Source organism: Anomaloglossus baeobatrachus, chromosome 5 (assembly GCF_048569485.1).
Source record: "Anomaloglossus baeobatrachus isolate aAnoBae1 chromosome 5, aAnoBae1.hap1, whole genome shotgun sequence".
NCBI lineage: Eukaryota > Metazoa > Chordata > Amphibia > Anura > Aromobatidae > Anomaloglossus > Anomaloglossus baeobatrachus.
The window spans coordinates 268,448,855-268,470,288 of NC_134357.1; the positions used below are offsets into that span (position 1 = coordinate 268,448,855).

General features: G+C 45.8%; 2 protein-coding genes across 3 annotated transcripts in view; both read left to right on the forward strand.

Moving 5' to 3' along the window:
- Positions 1 to 1,684, forward strand: part of LOC142311236 (uncharacterized) — a 23,827-nt gene extending 22,143 nt beyond the window's left edge. Inside the window, exon 5 of the mRNA XM_075349456.1 lies at positions 506 to 1,684. Coding sequence (XP_075205571.1) covers positions 506 to 1,341 — 836 coding nt within the window. The 3' untranslated portion in view covers positions 1,342 to 1,684. The remainder of the gene's footprint in view (positions 1 to 505) is intronic.
- Positions 1,685 to 11,982: 10,298 nt separating this feature from the next.
- Positions 11,983 to 21,434, forward strand: part of LOC142311239 (uncharacterized) — a 57,072-nt gene continuing 47,620 nt past the window's right edge. The window contains exon 1 of one of the 2 annotated variants that reach the window (XM_075349459.1): positions 11,983 to 12,033. The gene's annotated coding sequence lies outside the window, so the exon portion shown is untranslated. Of the gene's footprint in view, positions 12,039 to 21,434 lie in introns of both variants that reach the window. The other variant, XM_075349458.1, reaches the window with a different exon arrangement.

Here is a 21,434-nt window from a genome sequence, read left to right on the forward strand (position 1 = left end):
TTAAAAAAAATGTTCCTGTGCTGAGATAATCTTATATATGTCCCGGCTATGTACTGTGTAATGGCTGTGTCTCACCGTACAGAGAGTACACAGACATTACAGCACGGGATCATAGATGATTCTTTTTATGAGGTAAAACATTTCCCTGCCTGTTTTTTTTTTTTGTTTTGTTTTTTTTTAATTTTTTTACATCAAATAATTATTTTCTCTCTTTTGCTGTAATTTCTGTATACCTTACTTCATACCACATCTTCTGGGCCTGGGAGGATCAGACCATGTCCCTGTATGGCCAGACACGGCCATTGCACAGTACATAGCAGGGGCACATATATATTTTCTCAACACAGGATCATTTTTATTTTTTAAACCTATCTAATTGTCGAAATTATTATTCATATAATCAGACTTTATTTTTGGGAAAACGCCTTTTAAGGCAAGCAAGGGGACAGGGGGCTTATATTCAGGTTGGAAAATTGATTGTCCTATTTCTGTCTTCTTTCAACAGATTCCGTGGACATGAAGAATGGAATTTCCATTGAAGAAAGTTACGATTTACACAAGTTCTCTGAACGTTTGAGGAATAATATTGACGAGTTTCTTACCTTCTGTATGCAGCAAACTGAAGACCTAATGTCAGGGGCTACAGTGAACCTTTCGGAGTATGTTTCTTCTGAGACAGGACCATTCTGTCAAGCGATCATGTTACCTAATCAAAAGCCATTTATAGAAGAAAGACCATTCAGATGTTTCAGGTGTGAAAGGAGGTTCAAGCGTTTTTGCGATGTGGTCTCGCACCAGAAATTTCATGCCTTTGAGAATGGCTTTGGTTGTTTTCAGTGCACCATGACCTTCAAGAATGTGAAAGCTTTGGTGAAACATGAGTTGATTCACACTGGAGAAAAACCATTTATCTGCTCTAGATGTGGAAAACGCTTCTTTACCCAGCAGTTGCTTGATACTCATCTTGGGGTGACCTTGAAAAAGAATCCATATGTCTGCGCAGAATGTGGGAAACGTTTTGCCAAGAAGTACACCCTTCGCAAGCACGAAATGGTTCACAACCGAGCAAAACCCTTTTTGTGTTCCATATGTGGCAAAGGCTTCACCCAGGAGGACGAATTTAATGACCATCAGAGAATTCACATGGAAGAACATATATATTCCTGCGAATTCTGCGGAAAACGCTTCAGTAGTAAGCCAAGCTTTGAGAAACATCGACAGGAGCACACGTGCACGCAGGTCTTGCCTGATATTGATCCGCAAAGTAAACAAATGCTTCTTCTCAAGCAAATTCAGGAAGGTGCGTCTGTGCTACCCATAAAAATGGAGCTCCAGAGTTGAGGATGGTCATTCTGCAGTGACTGGGGAGGGTTTGCTGCAGGTGGCAGGTAGTTTTTGATCAATGCGATGGTTATTATAGAACTATGAAGAATAGCAGAGCGCTACTTTTTGGATTCGGCACTGTTCACATTCATCAGAAGCCTTAATGACTGCAGCATTTATATACCACTTACACTACTTGCTCCTCTTTTTTTGTGTTCACCAATAAAAATGTTTTCTGATGTTTCTTTGTTTACCCTGGAGCATAGTAGGATACATTGTCCATGTGTATTAAATGTCCTTTACTATGAGACATTGAGCAGAAAAAGCGTTGAGCTAAATAATACAGTGGTTTCGCCACATGGCTAATGTCTTTTCATTCCTGTGCCACTGAAGATGTGATATCAACGTAATGTGGAACGGAGAAGTGTTATTTCTATTTATCTCCTGTCATGTGTGTCACGGCATCTTCATTATTTGCAATTACCATTGTTCTCAAACAAAAGGGAATGCAACTGCACAATTTTTAAAAGGAAGAAGCCAGTTGGCTGTTATGATTCCTTAAATGAAGGCAGCTGTGGCTGAACCTCTGTGCCTACTAAAGGTCTTTGGTCAGGTGGACCCTAAAAAGTTTGCAATAAAACCTTGTTAAAATGTATGCCGTGTATAAACCAGTCCAAGTGATTGAGCTCTTCACGCCAAAAAGTGTTCATTTTGAAACAAAGTTTATTCACGCTCATCAATGTTACTTTCAAGCTACCACTGGGGCGCAGGGACTCGAGTAGGAAAAGAACCTCTGAATGTGGTTAGACAGAAGCCCACTAGAGGTCGCTAACACAAGAGCAGGGATAGTCGATCAATCAGGGGCTATGCTGGGATGTCACGTCTGTACTGAGGAGAAAACAAGCCAAAGTCAAAGAACAGAACAAAGGTTGGATAACAGGAGAACAAGTAAGCACTGGGGAGGATGTAGGAAACATGGGACAGGACAGGAGACCACAGTACAGATAGGTATGGAGGAAAGGTCGGATTGGAGGAATGGAGATCAGGACAGGCCCAAGGAACGGAGATCAGGACAGGCTGGGGAAACAGAAGTCAGGTCAGGTTGGGCAAGAGGGACAGAAATCAGGTCTGGCAAGGGCAACGGAGGTCAGGACTAACTGTACTGGGTAGCAGGACAAGAAACAGAGAACTACTCACAGGAACGGAGCTCACAGCAGAGTTGGAGATATCACTGGTGGCGTCCCAGATGCAGCAGCACCAAGATACGGCAGCGCAACCCCCGGCCAGAACGAACAGGCCCCTCCAGGAGACCTAAACCCCGGAGGCAGGATACATGCAACGGCTCAGGAACAGCAGAGCCATGCATGAATCATGAGTTGCTTTATACCATGTTAGTAGATACATTAAATGGCTTGTCCAGTATATCTTTATTAGGATATGATTAAGTAGAGGTATTATAACTACATAAAATTGGTAAAATGTCATCTGCTTGTTACTGCAGCATTTTTTCACAGATGACAGTACTCCTGTTTCCAAAATGGTAGTAGATGGAGGGAGCGGTGATTAAACCTGTCCATCAATGTCTACATAAGGGAATCTTTCTTCCAGTTGGCGGAGGCTGATGGACAGGCCTGGTCACATGCTCCTCCATTAAATGCTATTATGAGGGAAAGAATCCTGTGTAGTGATCAGTGAGCACTACCATGCTTGGGTGCTTGATACTCAGGTATACTTGACTCGTGTACTGGCTATAATAAAAATCAATGGGGAGCGCAAGTGGTTTTCTGGAAAATCTTCTGGCAAAATGATTGCGTTTCCCATTTACTTCCATTATACTTGGTACATGATTTGAGCCCATGTGAGTATAATGGAAGTCAATAGGAAACTCGAGCATTTTGCCAGAAGATTTTTCTGGACAAATCAGAAGAAATAGAAATCCGGATCTTAACCCTTTCACTCCCGGGCGATTTTCTGTTTTCCTTTTTTGCTCCCCTTCCTCAGAGAGCCGTAATTTTATTTTCCGTCAACATTGCCATATGAGGGCTTGTTTTTTGCGGGACGAGTTGTACTTTTGAATGAAGCCATTAGTTTTACCATATAGTGTACTGGAAAAAAAAATTCCAAGTGCGGTGAAATTGCACGATTGTTTTTGGGATATTTTATTCACTGTGTTCATTATATTGTAAAACTGATGTGTCAGTGTGATGTCTCAGGTCCGTATGAGTTTGTAGATACTAGAGCTGGGCGGACTTGCAGATAATCGGGACTGGCGGGTCCCTACTATAATTTCAAAATCCGGATTCTGTCTGGAATCCGAGACCCATATGAGTCTATGGGGACCAGAATTCGGAGATTAAATATGTTGGTAGAAGGGTTAGGGGGTAGGAGCGCGTGGTGTACTCACCAAAGATCCATCATGGCAGCAAGTTGCTTTCAGGTGACGCATTCACTTCCGGAGCCAAAAATTAACCCTCATTGAATATTCACTGTTTTCCCCACCCACCGGCATATATAATTGGTTGCAGTTAGACATGCCCCCACCCTGAGTGGCATTGTGTCAGCCAGGGCCACTATCAGGGCATTACAACCGTGACTGGTGTACCGGGCCCGGTGAAGAGGGGGGGCCCGGGGTAATTACATAGCTTTGTTAAGCCCCGGGCAGGCCAGGATCCCCTCTTCACCGGGCCCCAGTCACAGCCGCTCCAGAGGTGCCTAGCGGTGTCGCTTTAGCCACTGCACACACGGCTAAATTGCAGGCGAAGGCCTTCTATTATTATTATTATTATTATTATTATTTATTTATAGAGCACCATTGATTCCATGGTGCTGTACATGAGAAGGGGGTTACATACAAAATACATGTACAAGTTACAGTAGACAGACTAGTACAGAGGGAAGAGGGCCCTGCCCTTGCGGGCTTACATTCTATAGGATTATGGGGAGGAGACAGTAGGTGGGGTGTAGGTGGGGCGGCAGCTCCGCACGGTGGTGGGGCGGCAGCTCCGCACGGTGGTGGGGCGGCAGCTCCGCACGGTGGTGGGGCGGCAGCTCCGCACGGTGGTGGGGCGGCAGCTCCGCACGGTGGTGGGGCAGTGAGGTCATTCAAGGTTATAGGCATTTCTGAACAGATGAGTCTTTAGGTTCCGTTTGAAGTTTGCAAGTGTAGTAGATAATCTGACGTGTTGAGGCAGTGAGTTCCAGAAGACTGGGGATGTTCGGGAGAAGTCTTGGAGACGGTTGCATGAGGAGCGAATGAGAGAGGAGGATAGAAGGAGATCTTGGGAGGACCGGAGATTACGTTTTGGAGTGTAGCGAGAGATTAGTTCAGAGATATATGGAGGAGACAATTTGTGGATGGCTTTGTAAGTCAGTATTAGTAGTTTGAATTGGATACGATGGAAGATTGGGAGCCAGTGAAGGGACATGCAGAGAGGAGAAGCGGGGTGGTAGTGAGGCGAGAGGTGGATCAGTCGGGCAGCAGCATTAAGGATGGACTGGAGAGGGGCAAGCGTGTTGGCAGGGAGGCCACAGAGGAGGATGTTACAGTAGTCGAGGCGGGAGATTATGAGGGCATGCACTAGCATTTTAGTAGATTGAGAATTGATGAAGGGACGGATTCTGGAAATATTTTTGAGTTGAAGACGGCAGGAGGTGGTGAGGGATTGAATGTGTGGTATGAAGGACAAGGCAGAGTCAAAGGTCACTCCGAGGCACCGAACTTTGGGTGCTGGGGAGAGCGTGATGTTATTTATTGTAATAGATAGATCAGGTAGAGAGTGTAGGGGAGATGGAGGAAAGATGATCAGCTCAGTTTTGGCCACATTGAGCTTTAGGAAGCGAGAGGAGAAGAAGGAAGATATAGCAGATAGGCACTCTGGGATTCTGGACAGCAGAGAAGTGACATCTGGACCAGAGAGGTAGATCTGAGTGTCATCGGCATATAGGTGGTACTGGAAGCTATGGGACTTTATGAGTTGTCCCAGGCCAAATGTATAGATAGAAAAAAGTAGTGGTCCCAGGACAGAGCCTTGAGGGACACCAACAGAGAGAGGACGGGATGAAGAGGTTGTGTGGGAGTGGGAGACAGTAAAAGTGCGGTTGGAGAGGTATGAAGAGATCCAAGAGAGGGCGAGGTCTCTGACACCAAGGGAAGAGAGGATCTGTAGTAGGAGGGAGTGGTCAACAGTGTCAAAAGCTGAGGATAGGTCTAGAAGTAGGAGTATAGAGAAGTGGTTGTTAGCTTTGGCAGTAAGTAAGTCATTTGTGATTTTTGTCAGGGCAGTTTCAGTGGAATGATGTGGACGGAAGCCGGACTGTAGGTTGTCAAGGTGAGAGTTAGAGGAGAGGTGGGAGGAAAGTTCAGCATGGACGTGCTGTTCCAGGAGTTTTGAGGCGAATGGGAGTAGCGATATGGGGCGATAGCTGGCAGCAGAGGTTGGGTCGAGGGAAGGTTTCTTTAGGATGGGTGTGACTGTTGCATGTTTAAAGGCAGAAGGGAAGGTACCAGTTGATAAAGATAGGTTGAAGAGATGGGTTAAGGCTGGAATTAGGATAGTGGTGAGGTTGGGGAGGAGGTGGGTTGGGATGGGATCACGTGCACAGGTGGTGAGGTGTGCTTTTGAGAGATGTGCAAGCTCTTCTTCGGTGATAGTGGAGAGGAAGTTTATGGGGGAGGAGCAGTGGTCTGTTATATGAAGGGGTTGTGGTGGTTGAGCAGAAAAGACTTGTCTGGTTTGGTCGATCTTTTCTTTGAAATATGTGGCAAATTCTTCTGCGGAAATGAGGGAGGTTGGAGGGGGCAGTGGTGGGCGAAGGAGGGAGTTGAAAGTATTGAAGAGCTGTTTGGGGTTGTGTGTTAAAGAGGATATGAGGTTTCTGAAGTATTCCTGTTTAGCCGAGGTAAGGGCCAAGCGAAATGTGTGAATTGCATTTTTGAATGTGGTGAAGTCTTCCTGGGAGTGCGTTTTCTTCCAGCGCCGCTCTGCAGCCCTAGACACTTGCCGCAGTTTTTTAGTGAGGCTGTTGTGCCAGGGTTGTCTATTGATTTGTCTCACTCTGCCATGCACAAGAGGAGCAACTGAATCAATAGCTGATGTGAGAGTGGCGTTGTAGAAAGTGGTGGCACTGTTTGTGTCGTGCACTGAAGATATGGAGGACAGTGGTAGGATAGAGTCAGAAAGGGTGTGTATGTTGATGTGTGCGAGGTTTCTGCGAGGGTGTGATACGTGCTGGACAGGAGGGGCAGGTGAGGAGGACAGGGCAGAGAAGGTCAATAGATGGTGGTCAGATAAGGGGAGAGGGGAGGTAGTGAGGTTAGATAGAGAGCAGAGACGGGTGAAGATAAGGTCTAATGTGTGTCCATCTTTATGGGTGGCAGAGGTGGACCACTGAGATAGACCAAAAGATGAAGCAAGGGAGAGTAGTTTGGAGGCTGCTGACTGGCGGGTGTCAGTGGGGATGTTGAAGTCACCCATGATAATAGTGCATCGCATGCAAATTAGCCATGTGGCCATAAGCAAGGCGAGCAGAGCAGGGAGGCAGCGCGTCATCCCGCAGCCAAGTGTGATGAGGTCATCACTCTGTGTCTCATCACAGTGCTGCAGGCAATGCACAAGGGTGGCCCTTGACGCACGGGACCCCTCCGTGGGAGGAGCGGGGGTGGCCCTTGACGCACGGGGTGCCTCAGTGGGTGGCACGGGGAGTGGGGGTGGCGCTTGAAGTATGGGACCTCTCCGTGGGTGGCGCGGGGATGGCCTTTGACGCACGGGGCCCCTTTGTGGGTGGCACGAGTTGCGGGGATGGCCCTTGACGCATGGGGCCCCTCTGTTGGTGGTGCGGGGAGCTGGGGTGGCCCTTGACGCACGGTGCCCCTCCGTGGGTGGTGCAGGGGTGGCCCTTGACGCACTGGGCCCCTCTGTGGGTGGCACGGGGAGCGGCAGGGTGGGGGCGCATCTAACTGCAACCAATTACACACACCGGTGGGCGGGGAAAGAGTGAATATTCAATGAGGGTTAATTGTCGGCTCCGGAAGGGAAAGCGTGAGTTGGAAGTGGCTTGCCGGCATGACGGAGGTTCAGTGAGTACACAAATCCTCTGAGTTTTTCAGGCAGAGGACAGGTTAGGAAACCATGCCTTTTTTTTTTTTTTTTTTTTTTTTTTAATTGAAATTTTATTACATACTAGTCAGCAACTTCCTGGCAGTAGCAGCCCAACAAATGGTTTGGTTGGCTGTTTTAACCACTTAGTGTCTTTGAAAACCTGAAACTGTTGAATAAAGCTAAAAAAACCCCTAAATGCATGTGCAGCAAGTGCTGAGCTTCATTCTTTTAGCATTTTACTACTTTTTCAAATGTGCTACAGAGTAGGTCCGCTTTAAATAGATGTTGTGTGCACACACTCATAGTTTTCTGTTGTCAGTAAGGGGCACGACCACTTACAGTGCCTGGGGCAGCATGAAGGCCAAATACGGCCGTAGCTAGATTGGTTTGTCCGTCTACGCAAGCAGAAAAGTTCTGCCCTTAGACCCCACTGTAGCGTCTCACACAGCCAGATCAGATCTCATACTTTCAACTGACGAGGGACAATCATCCCGAAACACCTTGTCTGCAAATTGAGGTTCTGATCTGGCATAAATCCAGGTCATATGGAAAGGCTCGTTAAAGAGCCACTTTTGACTTCTAGGATTCAAATAGGTGGCACTAGAGTTTGTCTCCTTCCTCCCTGAAGAGACCATTTGAATATTTCCCAGAGGAGCACTGCTACTACTGACAGCCAGATTGGTTTATCAGTCTCCGCAAGGAGAAAAGCTCTCCTCTTAGACTCGTAAAAAAAAAAATTCCACGTGGCATCAAGAAAACTCCGGTCTACAAAAATAATTAACCAGATAAATAAACACTGTTAAAAAAAATTCAAAAACAGCAAAATTCTGTTTTGTTTTTTTTTGTAAAAAAAAATCCTTTAACTGATAAAAGCCATCACTGATGGGTCGGTGCCTGCCTCACTGGAGGCAGTGCTTCTGTACATGTTCCCGATGTCAAACGTTATTCATAAGAAATCTTTACTACAGGACCCCACAAATTTTTATTTTACAAACCTCTAATTTTTTTTACCACTAAAATAATTAAAAAAACCTGGACGTTTGGTATTGTCGTAATTGCACTTATGAGGAGAATCTTATTGTGAGGTCATTTTTGCCACAAATGGACATCATAAAAACAATTTAAAAAAAAAAAAATTAAAAAATGTGGAGGGTTTTTTTGTTTCATAATTCTCCCCATTTGGATTTTTTTCCACATTTTCCAGTACACTATGTGGTAAAATCAATTCATGGATCATTCAAAAGCACAACTAGAACCTCAAAAGAAAAAAACAAACAAACAAGTCCTCATATGGCTATGTGGACAGAACAATTAAAAGTTACCAATACTATAATAAAGTGTTAAAAAACCCAAATACTTTATTTTAAAACCCCCCACTACCCTACACCATCCTCCTTTGACCATTTACTCAACTATATCCCATTTAGTCTAGCGTTGTCTATCATTTCCAATTTCGTCCAAATAGTGATAAGAAAAATGAAAGAAATCTCTGATATTTAGTTTCACATGCTTGATCTTAATGTACACAGTTCTATCCTCCCTTTTCTTACCTTATTTCTATATTACGAAAAGGTGGGCCCCCAGAATGACATTCTCTGGTGGGCCCTGAGTTCTGCGGTCTGGCACTGTTTTCGTGGACCTTTGAATTTCCCGTATTTAGAAATGTTCGTCTGTAATTGCCACATTTGTGGTAACTGTGAATCCTCCTTTACTCCTTGATTACATGAATATTCCCATTCGGGTAGGCGGCCTACATATATATTTATTTAACTTGTGTATATCTCACAGTGAAGGTTGGGTTCCCACCACCATGCTATTAAAATGACATGCCCCTTTTGATCTTTTGTAGGTTATTCATATCTATGTTTCACTTTTTTTCCTTATTGTTACATTTATATATCAATAAATGAAAAAGACACAGACTCTATATCTGGCTTCATGGCTTGGTCATAGGTGTTGGATTCTGATTCCCAAGAAAATCCCACCAAACCAAGATTGTGAAATAAACACACAGAACACTTTTATTGGATGATAAATAAACCGAATTTTATTACCAATCACATTATCATTATTTCATTCAGTGTCTGAAATTTGGAATCAGCCAATCACTATGAAAAAGACACTGAAAATGGCAAACCTCCGAATCACGAAGAATCATCCTTCAGCGCTCAGGAGAGGAAAACCCCCTGTGGAGGAAACCTCTAGGGAACCATGGCTGGAGGACTGTCCTGCCCTTGGGCTTAGAAGGTTAATGCCAACACATAGCAAATAGCATCAGAATTTGTATATTGTATCATATTTACAGTGAGATCTAATCTCACCACTATAGATATGATAGCAGTGACATCACATAGTCACAGGTTACACAGTTACATCAACAGGAACCATACAGTAATGAAGGTCAAAGCAGGTGCCCTGTGCAAGCACCGAATGGAGAAAGCCTAATGCGGCCTCTCCAGACCGTACACATAAGTGTGAAGGTGGCTACTACCGGACATGAGGGAGATCTGGTGCAACATCTGTCACCCCATTGATCGCTAGGGTTCGTTGGGCTGATCTGGCTGGCTAGGCGGTTTGGCTGATGTGGCTGGCTAGGTCGATGTCCCCTTCCTCCCTTGGAGTGATGAAGCCCCAGGTCTCCATACACATCAAGTATGGCGCCTCCTACTGCCGTATGCTTTTTTTTATTCCAGAATCTTCTTCGTCATAGATGTATGTGTTTATGACATCAGCACTGTTGGCATAGTTACCACAGCTGTTTAATACTGATGCTTCATTGGCTAGAAACTGCCTCTCAGGATTCCATAAAATTAACCCTTGAATGACTGGCACTGAGCCTTTCCACAGAAGTCTGATAAATTAATTTTTTATCATTAGGCTACTTTCACGCTTGCGTTCGTCGCAATCCGCCGCTATGGAAAATAGCGCAAGCCGTTAACGGCTTGCGCTGTTTCCTATAGACCTGTATTGACGACGCACTACGATGCAAGTGTCTGCGTTGCATCCACCGACCGATGCCGAGTCGTTATTTTGACTGGGCGCTGGACGGATGCAACGCAGACACTTGGGATCCGTTAAGAGGCATAATGAATGTCTATGGTGCTGGATTCCGTCGCCATGCGTTTGGCGACGGATTCCAGTGCAGGATTCCGCCACGTTCTACTGAGCATACCAAACATATCCAGCAGAACGTTCTAAATTGTTTAAAAGCACTCCTGGTCTCTCTCTCTGTCTGTCGGTCTCTCACTCTCTGTCGTTCTCTCTCTCTCTCGGTCTCTCTCTCTGTTGGTCCATCTCTCGCTCTCTGTCAATGTCGGTCTCTCTCTCTCTGTTGGTCGGTCTCCCCCTCTCTCCACCTCTCTCATACTCACCGATCACCAGCGTGGAGGTGCACAGCTGTCCGGCGGCTTCTCTTTTGAAAATGCCGGCCAATCATTATTCCATCTCGTATTCCCTGCTTCCCCCGCCCACCGGCGCCTATGATTGGTTGCAGTCAGATCCGCCCCCACGCTCAGTGACAGCGGTTTCACTGCAACCAATCACAGCCGCCAGTGGGTGGGTCTATATCGTGTAGTACAAAAAATAAATAATTTTAACAAAAAACGGGGTGCAGTCCCCCCAATTTTGATACCAGCCAAGATAAAGCCACACGGCTGAAGGCTGGTATTGTCAGGATGGGGAGCGCCACGTTATGAGGAGCCCCCCAGCCTAAAAATATCAGCCAGCAGCCGCCCGGAATTGCCGCATCCATTATATGTGAGTGTCCTGGGACTCTATCCAGCTCATCCCGAATTGCCCTGGTGTGGTGGCAATTGGGGTAATAAAGAGTTAATGGCAGCCCATAGCTGCCACTAAGTCCTAGGTTAATCATGACAGGCGTCTATGAGACACCCCCCATGATTAACCTGTAAGTGAATGTAAATAAACACATACACCCAAAAAAATCCTTTATTTGGAATAAAAGACAAAAAAACACCCTCTTTCACCACTTTGCTAATCCCCAAATACCCCTCCAGGTCCGACGTAATCCACACGAGGTCCCACAACGCTATCAGCTCTGCTACATCGGGAGCTGACAGGAGCGGCCATAGAATACTGCTGCTCACTGTGAGCTCCACACAGAAACTGAAGTAAATTGCGCTGTCGGCGGTGACGTCACTGAGGTAGTGCCGGTGTGTGCGGTGATGATGGGGGCTCGCTCTCTCTCTCTCGGCTAAAGAACGCAACATGTTATTTCACAGGAATCTGTTGCCATTATTATCACACTATTTACAACGCATCCATCACATAACGCAAGTGTGAAAGTAGCCTTAGGTCATTATAAAGATGCCCTAACCAAAGTGTAGTTAGTGAGTGCCTCTACAGATGGGAGGTGTAACTTACACATTAGTGCCTGGGAACATTAACTGCATAATAATATGCCATCTTGGAAAATGAAATCCACTGTAGAGATAAACTCATCCAACACTAATCCCAACCAGCACAGTGAGTCTACGACTGAGGCACTTCATGTAACCCTTCACTCCTCCCATCCAGATGTCTGGTCACATGACTGTGATATCATCCCAGGTCCTTTCAGCACAGGTTATAAGTGTAGTGTGCAGCTCTGCAGGTGAGGTATGTGCATTGTGTGCCCAGGGAGCATTAACCCCTTCAGCACTGTAGTCACATTCCAGGAGACAGCATTGTTTACCATCGCATTATTATGATCTGTGTCTTTCTTGTGTCACATTCCTCGCTGCATTGTTACTGTATATGTTCCAGTATGATAATCGCCCTCTCCATGTTCATTTCCATCAGGATATATTATCTCAGAGATAATCATATCTGCCAAATTGTTTAGATTTTATAAGGGGATTCGATTCACACTGAAGTTATTTTTGTGATTATGCTCTGTGGTCTCTCCAGACCCAGAACATCATAGACACAGGATCAGTGGCATAACTAGAGATTGGTGGGCCCCGGTGCAAAGTTCGGACCGCCCCCCCCCCACGTACATTGACACTTGGGGTACAGGATGACAATGACACTCGGGGTACGTGATAATCTCGCTGACACTTGGCTCTTACCCTCAGCACCCAGGTTTCCCGTGATCTAAAATCCCTCTATGAGCACTTAGCTTTCCTATGTTCTGATATCCATCTTGTCCTCGGCACACTGCTTCCCCATGCTCTGCTATACATCTTTCCCTCAGCACCCAGCTTTCCCATATCAGAGCATGGGAAAGCTGGGTGCTGAGAGAAGATTATAGCAGAGCATGGGAAAGCTGGGTGCTGAGGGAAACAGCCTTTTTCCCTCAGCACAAAACGTTTGAATCCCATGCTTGTATCTTTGCCCCCCCCCCCTTGTATATAGTTCTCGAAATACTGTAATGGCCCCCACATAGCCTTCCATATAGTATAAAGGGTCCCACATAACCCTTGCTATAATTGATGCACCCACATAGTCCTCCATGTATTATAATTCACCCCATAGTACTCAATATATTATACTGCACCACATAGGCCTTCATGTTTTATAATGCACCCCCATAGTCCATGTATAAGGTAGCCTCCATAGTCCTCCATATATTATAATGTAGCCCCCATAGTCCTATATGTATTATAATGCAGCCCCATAAACCTTCATATTCTATTATGCAGCCCCATACTCCTCCATGTAAATGCACTCCTAAAGTCCATGTATAAGGTGTCCTTCATTTAGTATAATGCATCCCCGACCAGGCCTCCCTGTGTATAATGCATCCCTGACCAGGCCTCCCTGTGTATAATGCAGCCTCCACCAGGCCTCCCTGTGTGCAATGCAGCCCCCACCAAGCCTGCCTGGGTATAATGCAGCCTCCACCAGACCTTTCTGTGTATAATGCAGCCCCCACCAGGCCTCCCTGTGTATAATACAGCCCCCACCAGGCCTCCCTATGTATAATGCAGCCCCCACCAGGACTCCCTGTGTATAATGTAGCCCCCACCAGGCCACCCTGTGTATAATGCAGCCCTCACCAAGTCTCCCTGTGTATAATGCAGCCTCCACCAGGCCTCCCTGTGTATAATGCAGAACCCCCAGGCCTCTGGCCACTGTGTACTCCCTGATTAAAAAAAATAAATAAAAATAAATTACTCACCTCTCTGTTAGTTTCACCACTGCTCCGTCCTCACCTAGGTCCTCCGTTTCTCTGCTGCTCTGGTCACTGTCCTCCCATCCTCCGCTCTCAGCACAGCAGTCGCCCAGGAGCAACGTCACCACGCAGGCACAGGAGGAGGATGATGGAGCGCCGCTCTATGCTTCATCATTGCTGTGTGTGATGACGGGGGAGGGGGTATGGTGCCGCCGCCGATGACATCGGGCAGGGGGGCCCGATGCCGCCGCTGATGATACCGGGCAGGGAGGCCCGATGCCGCCACCGATGACACCGCGCAGGGGGGGTCTGGTGTCAGCAACGGCATCGGTATATATAGCGGCCGTGTGGTCTTCAGAGTGGACCCCTAAGCTGCCGGGCCCGGTCGCAATGGCGTCCTCTGCGACCACGGTAGTTATGCTCCTGCATAGGATGTAGTGATGAGGGAGCACTCCCAAGCCCAGGTCTTGTAACGAGCAGTGATGAGCGAGTACTGCCATGCTAAGGGCTTGTGGGGAACTTGAGCACTTTTCCGGAAGATCTGGAGATTCTATTATACTTGGTGCTCCAGTCGAGCCCGTAAAAGCGTCCAACTGCTCATTACGAGTACTAAGCACTTGAGCATGGCAGTGCTCACTCATCACTAATAGGATGGAAAAAACAAAAAATGAATACTCGCCACTCACCTGTGCCTAGTGGTGTACACAACTTCAAGAGGGCCCCTGTGCAATCACAGTACATGGGCTCCTTTATGTGTCTGTGGCAGGAGCTGCTTTGGAGGTAGTAATTTGCACCTTACCTCTCGGGCCCTTGTGCAGCTGCACAGTTGGCAACAATGATATAACTGCCCCTACCTGTGCCTCCATTTCCACAGCCTACCTTCCTGTCCTCTGCATCTTTTCTTTTTCCCTTCGCCATGGCATGCATTGTCTTCGGTCTCTTTACTCCAGGCTGTGGCTTTCGGATGCATTAGTACCCAAACTTTATTCAGGCCATGTACTGATATGCACTGCCACTGGTTGGCATGAACTGATGTCAGAGGCATAGTCGAAGCGGAAACCAAAGCTTGGAGTGAAGTAGCCGAAGAGAATGCATACAACAGGGAAGGAAAAGAAGAGATGCAGAGGACTGGGTCGGTCAGGTGAGGGGTAAAGGCCCCGTCACACACAAAGATAAATCTTTGGCAGATCTGTGGTTGCAGTGAAATCATGGACATATTGTTCCATTTGTACACAGCCACAAACCTGGCACTGATTGTCCACAATTTCACTGCAACCACAGATCTACCACAGATCTGCCGCAGATTTATCTCTGTGTGTGACAGGGCCTTAAGGTGAGTATAATTAATTTACATATTTATTTTTAAAAAACAATTTGGCTGTCCCTCAGTGGTTCACGAAAAAGGTTCTTACTTAGAAATCATGATTTTTTGTAAAATTTAAGAATACACAGATCAGTGTAATGTTCCGTGCTCCAGCAGAGAACATGGGGTGTGGCCGCCGGCTCTATGCTCTTCCTACCTGCTAAACCCCTGATACTTGCTTCTATCCAGTCTAAAGGGTGCTTTACACACTGCGACATCGCCAATGATATATCGTTGGGTCACGGTGTTTGTGACGCACATCCGGCGTCGTTAGCGACATCGCAGCGTGTGACAGCTACAGTGCTGGCCAAAAGTATTGGCACCCCTGCAATTCTGTCAGAAAATACTCAGTTTCTTCTTGAAAATGATTGCAATCACAAATTCATTGGTATTATTATCTTCATTTAATTTGTCTTCAATGAAAAAAAATAAAAAAATTTGTCATAAAGCCAAATTGGATATAATTCCACACCAAACATAAAAAAGGGGGTGGACAAAAGTATTGGCACTGTTTGAAAAATCATGTGATGCTTCTCTAATTTGTGTAATTAACAGCACCTGTAACTTACCTGTGGCACCTAACAGGTGTTGGCAATAACTAAACCACACTTGCAGCCAGTTGACATGGATTAAAGTTGACTCCACCTCTGTCCTGTGTCCTTGTGTGTACCACATTGAGCATGGAGAAAAGAAAGAAGACCAAAGAACTATCTGAGGACTTGAGAATCCAAATTGTGAGGAAGCATGAGCAATCTCAAGGCTACAAGTCCATCTCCAAAGACCTGAAAGTTCCTGTGTCTACGGTGCGCAGTGTCATCAAGAAGTGTAAAGCCCATGGCACTGTGGCTAACCTCCGTAGATGTGGAAGGAAAAGAAAAATTGACGAGAGATTTCAATGCAAGATTGTGTGGATGTTGGATAAAGAACCTCGACTAACATCCAAACAAGTTAAAGCTGCCCTGCAGTCCAAGGGTACAACAGTGTCAACCCGTACTATTCGTCGGCGTCTGAATGAAAAGGGACTGTATGGTAGGTTACCCAGGAAGACCCCACTTCTTACCCCGAGACATAAAAAACCCAGGCAGGAGTTTGCCAAAACTTACCTGAGAAAGCCTAAAACGTTTTGGAAGAATGTTCTCTGGTCAGATGAGACAAAAGTAGAGCTTTTTGGGAAAAGCCAACAACATAGAGTTTACAGGAAAAAAAAAAGAGGCATTCAAAGAAAAGAACACGGTCCCTACAGTCAAATATGGCGGATGTTCCCTGATGTTTTGGGGTTGCTTTGCTGCCTCTGGCACTGGACTGCATGACATTATGAAGTATGAAGACTACCAACAAGATTTGCAGCATAATGTAGGGCCCAGTGTGAGAAAGGTGCAACCAAGTATTAGGCTAAGGGTGCCAATACTTTTGTCTGGCCCATTTTTGGAGTTTTGAGTGAAATGATCAATGATTTGATTTTTGTTTCATTCTCTTTTGTGTTTTTTCATTGCAAGCTAAATAAATGAAGATAATAATACCAAAGAATGTGTGATTGCAATCATTTTCAAAAAGAAACTGAGTATTATCTGACAGAATTGCAGGGGTGCCAATACTTTTGGCCAACACTGTAGATCAATGATCGAAAAAACGTCAAAAATCGTTGATCGTTGACCCGTTGCTCCTTTTCATAATATCTTTGGTGGTGCATGCCGCTGGTTGTTCGTCGTTCCTGCGGCGTCCCACATTGCTATGTGTGACACCGCAGGAACGATGAACATCTCCTTACCTGCATCCACCGGCAATGAGGAAGGAAGGAGGTGGGCGGCATGTTCCGACCGCTCATCTCCGCCCCTCCTCTGCTATTGGACGGCTGACGTGTGATGCCGCACGAACTGCCCCCTTAGAAAGGAGGCAGTTCGCCGGCCAAAGCGACGTCGCGGGGAAGGTAAGGGTGTAAGCGATGTTGTGCGCCACGGGCAGCGATTTGCCCATGACACACAACCGACGGGGCAGGTACGCTTGCTAGCGATATCGCAGCGTGTTAAGTGCCCTTTAGAATAGAGGGGTGGGGGCGCGGCAGAGGAAGAGCATGGTGTGGGTGGCCACCCCCCCTTGTTCTAAGACTGGATAGAAGCAACTATCAGGGTCTGGCAGGTAGGAAGAGCATGGAGCCAGTGGCCACACCTTCCTGTTCTAAGACTGGATAGAAGCAACTATCAGGGGGCTAGCAGGTAGGAAGAGCATGGAGCCGGCAGCCATACCCCCATGTTCTTTGCTGGAGCACGGAACTTTACACTGATCTGTGTTTTCTTAAATTTTACAAAAAAATCAGGATAGTCTTGTATGTGTGCTGAGGAGGGGAATACAAAATATACGCTGTTTCTCTGGGGTGGTCTATTCTCCAGAGATCAAAAAGAGAGTTAGATCTAATTAGTTTCCTAAGTTCAGCCGAAGAGCGGGCTAAGTTAGGAGATGGCTGCACTCCTCCCACTGAAAGTCTCTCTAATATTTCTTACAATAGAATCTTAAAGTCACCTCTATACAAGAAGAAGCTTCTGCAGACAGGAGAATATTCTCAGAAGAAAGTTTAGCTCCAGTTTGGTGCATATACAGTATATATAATACATAAAATAATAGGTTTACCGTGCATTAAACCTTCTAGGATTATATACGGTATCTCCTTGGTCAATATGGGATTTAACCAAACACCGAAGACGATATCAAGGTAATTATATTAAACCAGAAACCAAAAAGACTCAAATTACCTAAAAACCATTTTTTATTACATATATGCCACAAACAAGGTACACATATTGATGAGAAGAAAGGTGGGAAACAATGCACTCTACTCCTCACCCTTCCTTTCATACAGGGGTCGGCGTCCTAAAGTTTACTGACGCCCCCGTTCCTCGTCGGCTTGAGTCCTATACAAGCCCTCCACTCACACTAAGAGAACACCGTGTGCCCTAATTTAGAAGTGGGTAAGGTGAAACACCCAAAAACAGACCCATACGGACAGTATGTGACATTTAGTTTAGTCAAGATAATAAATTTCCGTCATAAATTTCTATATGGGGGAGGTTCTGACTCAGTCGACTATTAGTCAAGAGGAAAAAAAAGGATCATAAAAACTATTGTTGCATCCATCCTGGACAAATGCAACAATAGTTTTTATGATCCTTTTTTTTTTCCTCTTGACTAATAGTCGACTGAGTCAGAACCTGAAATGTCCATGATTAATCATAGCTATGCCAGCTGTTCCTATAAGGTTAGTCTTCTCTTCCTGGAAGAGTTAGGTCCCCTCGCACTAAAGCCTGCTTTACACCTTACGATATCACATACGACATCGTATGCGATGTGACACGCCCCCATCGTATGTGCGGCACGTTCAATTTGTTGACCGTGTCGCACAAACGATTATTTCCCGTCACACGTACTTACCCTTCCATACGACCTCGATGTGGGCGGCGAATATCCACTTCCTGGAGTGGGAGGGATGTTCGGCGTCACAGCCACGTCACACGGCAGCCGGCCAATTGAAGCGGAGATGAGCGGGACATAAACATCCCACCCACCTCCTTCCTTCCGCCTTGCCGGCGGGACACAGGTAAGATGTGTTCATCGTTCCCGGGGTGTCACATACTGCGATGTGTGCTGCCTCGGGAACATTGAACAACCCAACGTGCAATTTTAAGAAAATAAACGACGTGTGTGTGATGAACGGTTTTACATTCAATCGCAATCGCATATAGCTGTCACACGCTACAACAACACTAACGATGCTGGATGTGCGTCACTTAGGACATGACCCCGCCGACACATCGTTAGATTTGTTGTACCGTGTAAAGCCCGCTTAAGAGAAATAATCCAATCAAATCAATGGCAATGGTAAAAGGAGAGAGCAATGTTAATATTTGTACTCGCTCATTTGATTTATGTGTTCTTCTATGGGGCCCCATGCTTTCTATGCTATATATGCCCCTGTTCTCACCTAGTATACAATTATAGATACCTGGAGAATTACTTTTGGGTCCTCTTGGTCATTTGATTCAGATTGCCCCCGTACCCTATTATTGCCCTTGTAGTCCAGATCCCTTCAGCCCCTATAATGTTGTTCTAGGCCTCTTGGATAAAAACTGTAGCGAAACAGCCGCAGACCATAGGGTGATACCCTTTGTCATGAACAGCCGGGGGAGTCACTTAGAAATCCCACCGCTGCCACCAATATGTCACGATCGGGGGGTAACAAGCGGGAGTCACACCCCTCCTCTATACCTCCCGACCGACAGACAGAGCACGTGACGCGCTCTCTAGCGCCCCTCTTATAGTCAATTCCAATTATGGAATTGCCCAGCAATAAGCAAGGAGGCCACTATTTTACTGTGCCGATGCTTGAAGGGCTCCCGGTGAGAGTAGGGTATATATTCCCCCGACCTCCGCGGACGGAATATATAAAAACCTCCCCGAATCTCACTGGCTGCCCCACAATGATCCTTGGCACAAACTCGCTGCCACCAACCGATTTACGGTAACTATTGAGCCGAACACACGGACGTGGGATTCAAGATCGAGATAACAGAACAGCCCAAGATTAATTATATAATTTAATCGGCCTAGGCCACACTAGAAACTACAATATATACAATAGGGAATCTACAGAATATACACTTAGGTCAGAGTACAGTTACAGATAAAGCATGGGTTACAAGCAGGCATACAATTCAAGCAGTTACTTTGTGCGTCTAGCCACAGGGGGGGCGCTGTTGGACCAGGTTTCAGGAACTCCCTCACAGGTCTTTCCAGACACAGACCCCCGAGCAAAGAACAAGCTAAAATGTCCGAACTGTGGTTATCAACCTGGCCGAATCCCTGTCCTCTCCTACCTTCGTGACCTCAGAGGGAAGCACTGCCACTCCCCCTGCCTTGAGTCAGAGTAATATCCCACAAGGGACTATTACCCGCAACTCCGGACTGGGAGGTCCGATCGGGTCGGTTCTGGTGTCATCAGATCCGCCCGGGTCCTCTCTGCATTTTGAGTCCAAGCACGACTCATTTACCGGACTTCTACTAGCAATTCTCTATATCTCGCCGCCCCAGGGCGCCACATAGACTTCGAGGATATGCAGAGATTCGGCTCGAAGTCCCGATTCTAACGATGTAGGGGGTGTATGCCTGAGACACACTGTATATAATATTACGGAGCCAGCAGTATGCTCTTCTGCTGTGACTAGCTTCCTTTTGGTTTTGCCAAGTCCCTGTCCACTCTCTTTGATGAATGGACACAACCCCCCAGGGGGTCTTCCTTTCCCTTTGTTGTAAAGGCCTGCCAAGACACCTAATCTCCATATCATAGGAGATTGCCTTTGGATGTGTACTGGGATTTGACACCTTTCCAGATATTGGCATCTGAGAAGGATCTCTGTGAGAGAAGGGAGGGGGGGGTGACATCAGGAGGGCTGACTGACATGACTGAATATCATAATTTATCGTCATATCTCCGGATTCCCCTCACACCCTTATAAAGAGATGACCTGGAACTAATATATCTGAGTTGTATATGTACCTCTCCTGTGAAAGCTCAGTAATGGTTGCTGCTTCTCCATGGCTGGGGATGAACGCCACCAGGAGGCTTGAAGGAAAAGACTATTCACGGTTTTGGGCTGCGTTATCTAAATGAGGATTTCTGATCCAATATTAAAGAAACATTTTTTTATTCCAAAATGCGTCTTTTTCAAGTGTGAAAATCAACTGTGCTCTAGGTGTCTTGGCAGCCTCACAGACAAGTTTTCTTCTTGTCGTTTCATCAATTTTTGCGGGTCGACCAGTCCTAGATAATGTCACTTTTGTGCCAAATTTATGCCACTTCTTTATGACCATCTTCAGTGTTCAATGGTTTATGTAATGCACTGGAATTGTTTTTTTTTTTTTTAATCTTTCTCCTGACTGCTAACTTTTAACAATGAGATCCCTTTGCTGTGTTGTAAGCTGTGTACAAACGCAACTAAGAAAATGTCAGGAAAACCCTACTAGATAAACACTACATGTAAAGTTTACCCTATCAGAACCCTGTAAATAATGAGACCTGTGTATAGACTACTATTTAACAGGAGCTTAAATGTAATTGGCTAATTCTGAACACAGCAGTGCCAATAATTAAAAAAGGCTGTTCAATACTATGGAAGCACAATATTTTATTTATTTTTATCCCTCCCCCCCCCCCCTCAAAATGAATTCAGTTTGTTTCTCAATCAATTTGTATTATGGGTGACATTCAGGGCCGCCAGTAGGAATTTCAGGGCCCCATACTGGCAAATGTTTTTGGCCCCCTTGAGATTAACGCCCAGGCTCCACCCCAGCTCCGCCTCCACCCCTCAAACCCACCACAGTCTCACCACCATTTTTGGAAAAACATGTATGTATAATGTATTATATATAATATTACAATGAAAGACATAATTATTTGATCCCTTGCTGATTTTGTAGGTTTGCCCAGTGACATAGACATGAACAGTATAATTTTAAGGTAGATTCATTTTAACAGTGAGAGATAAAA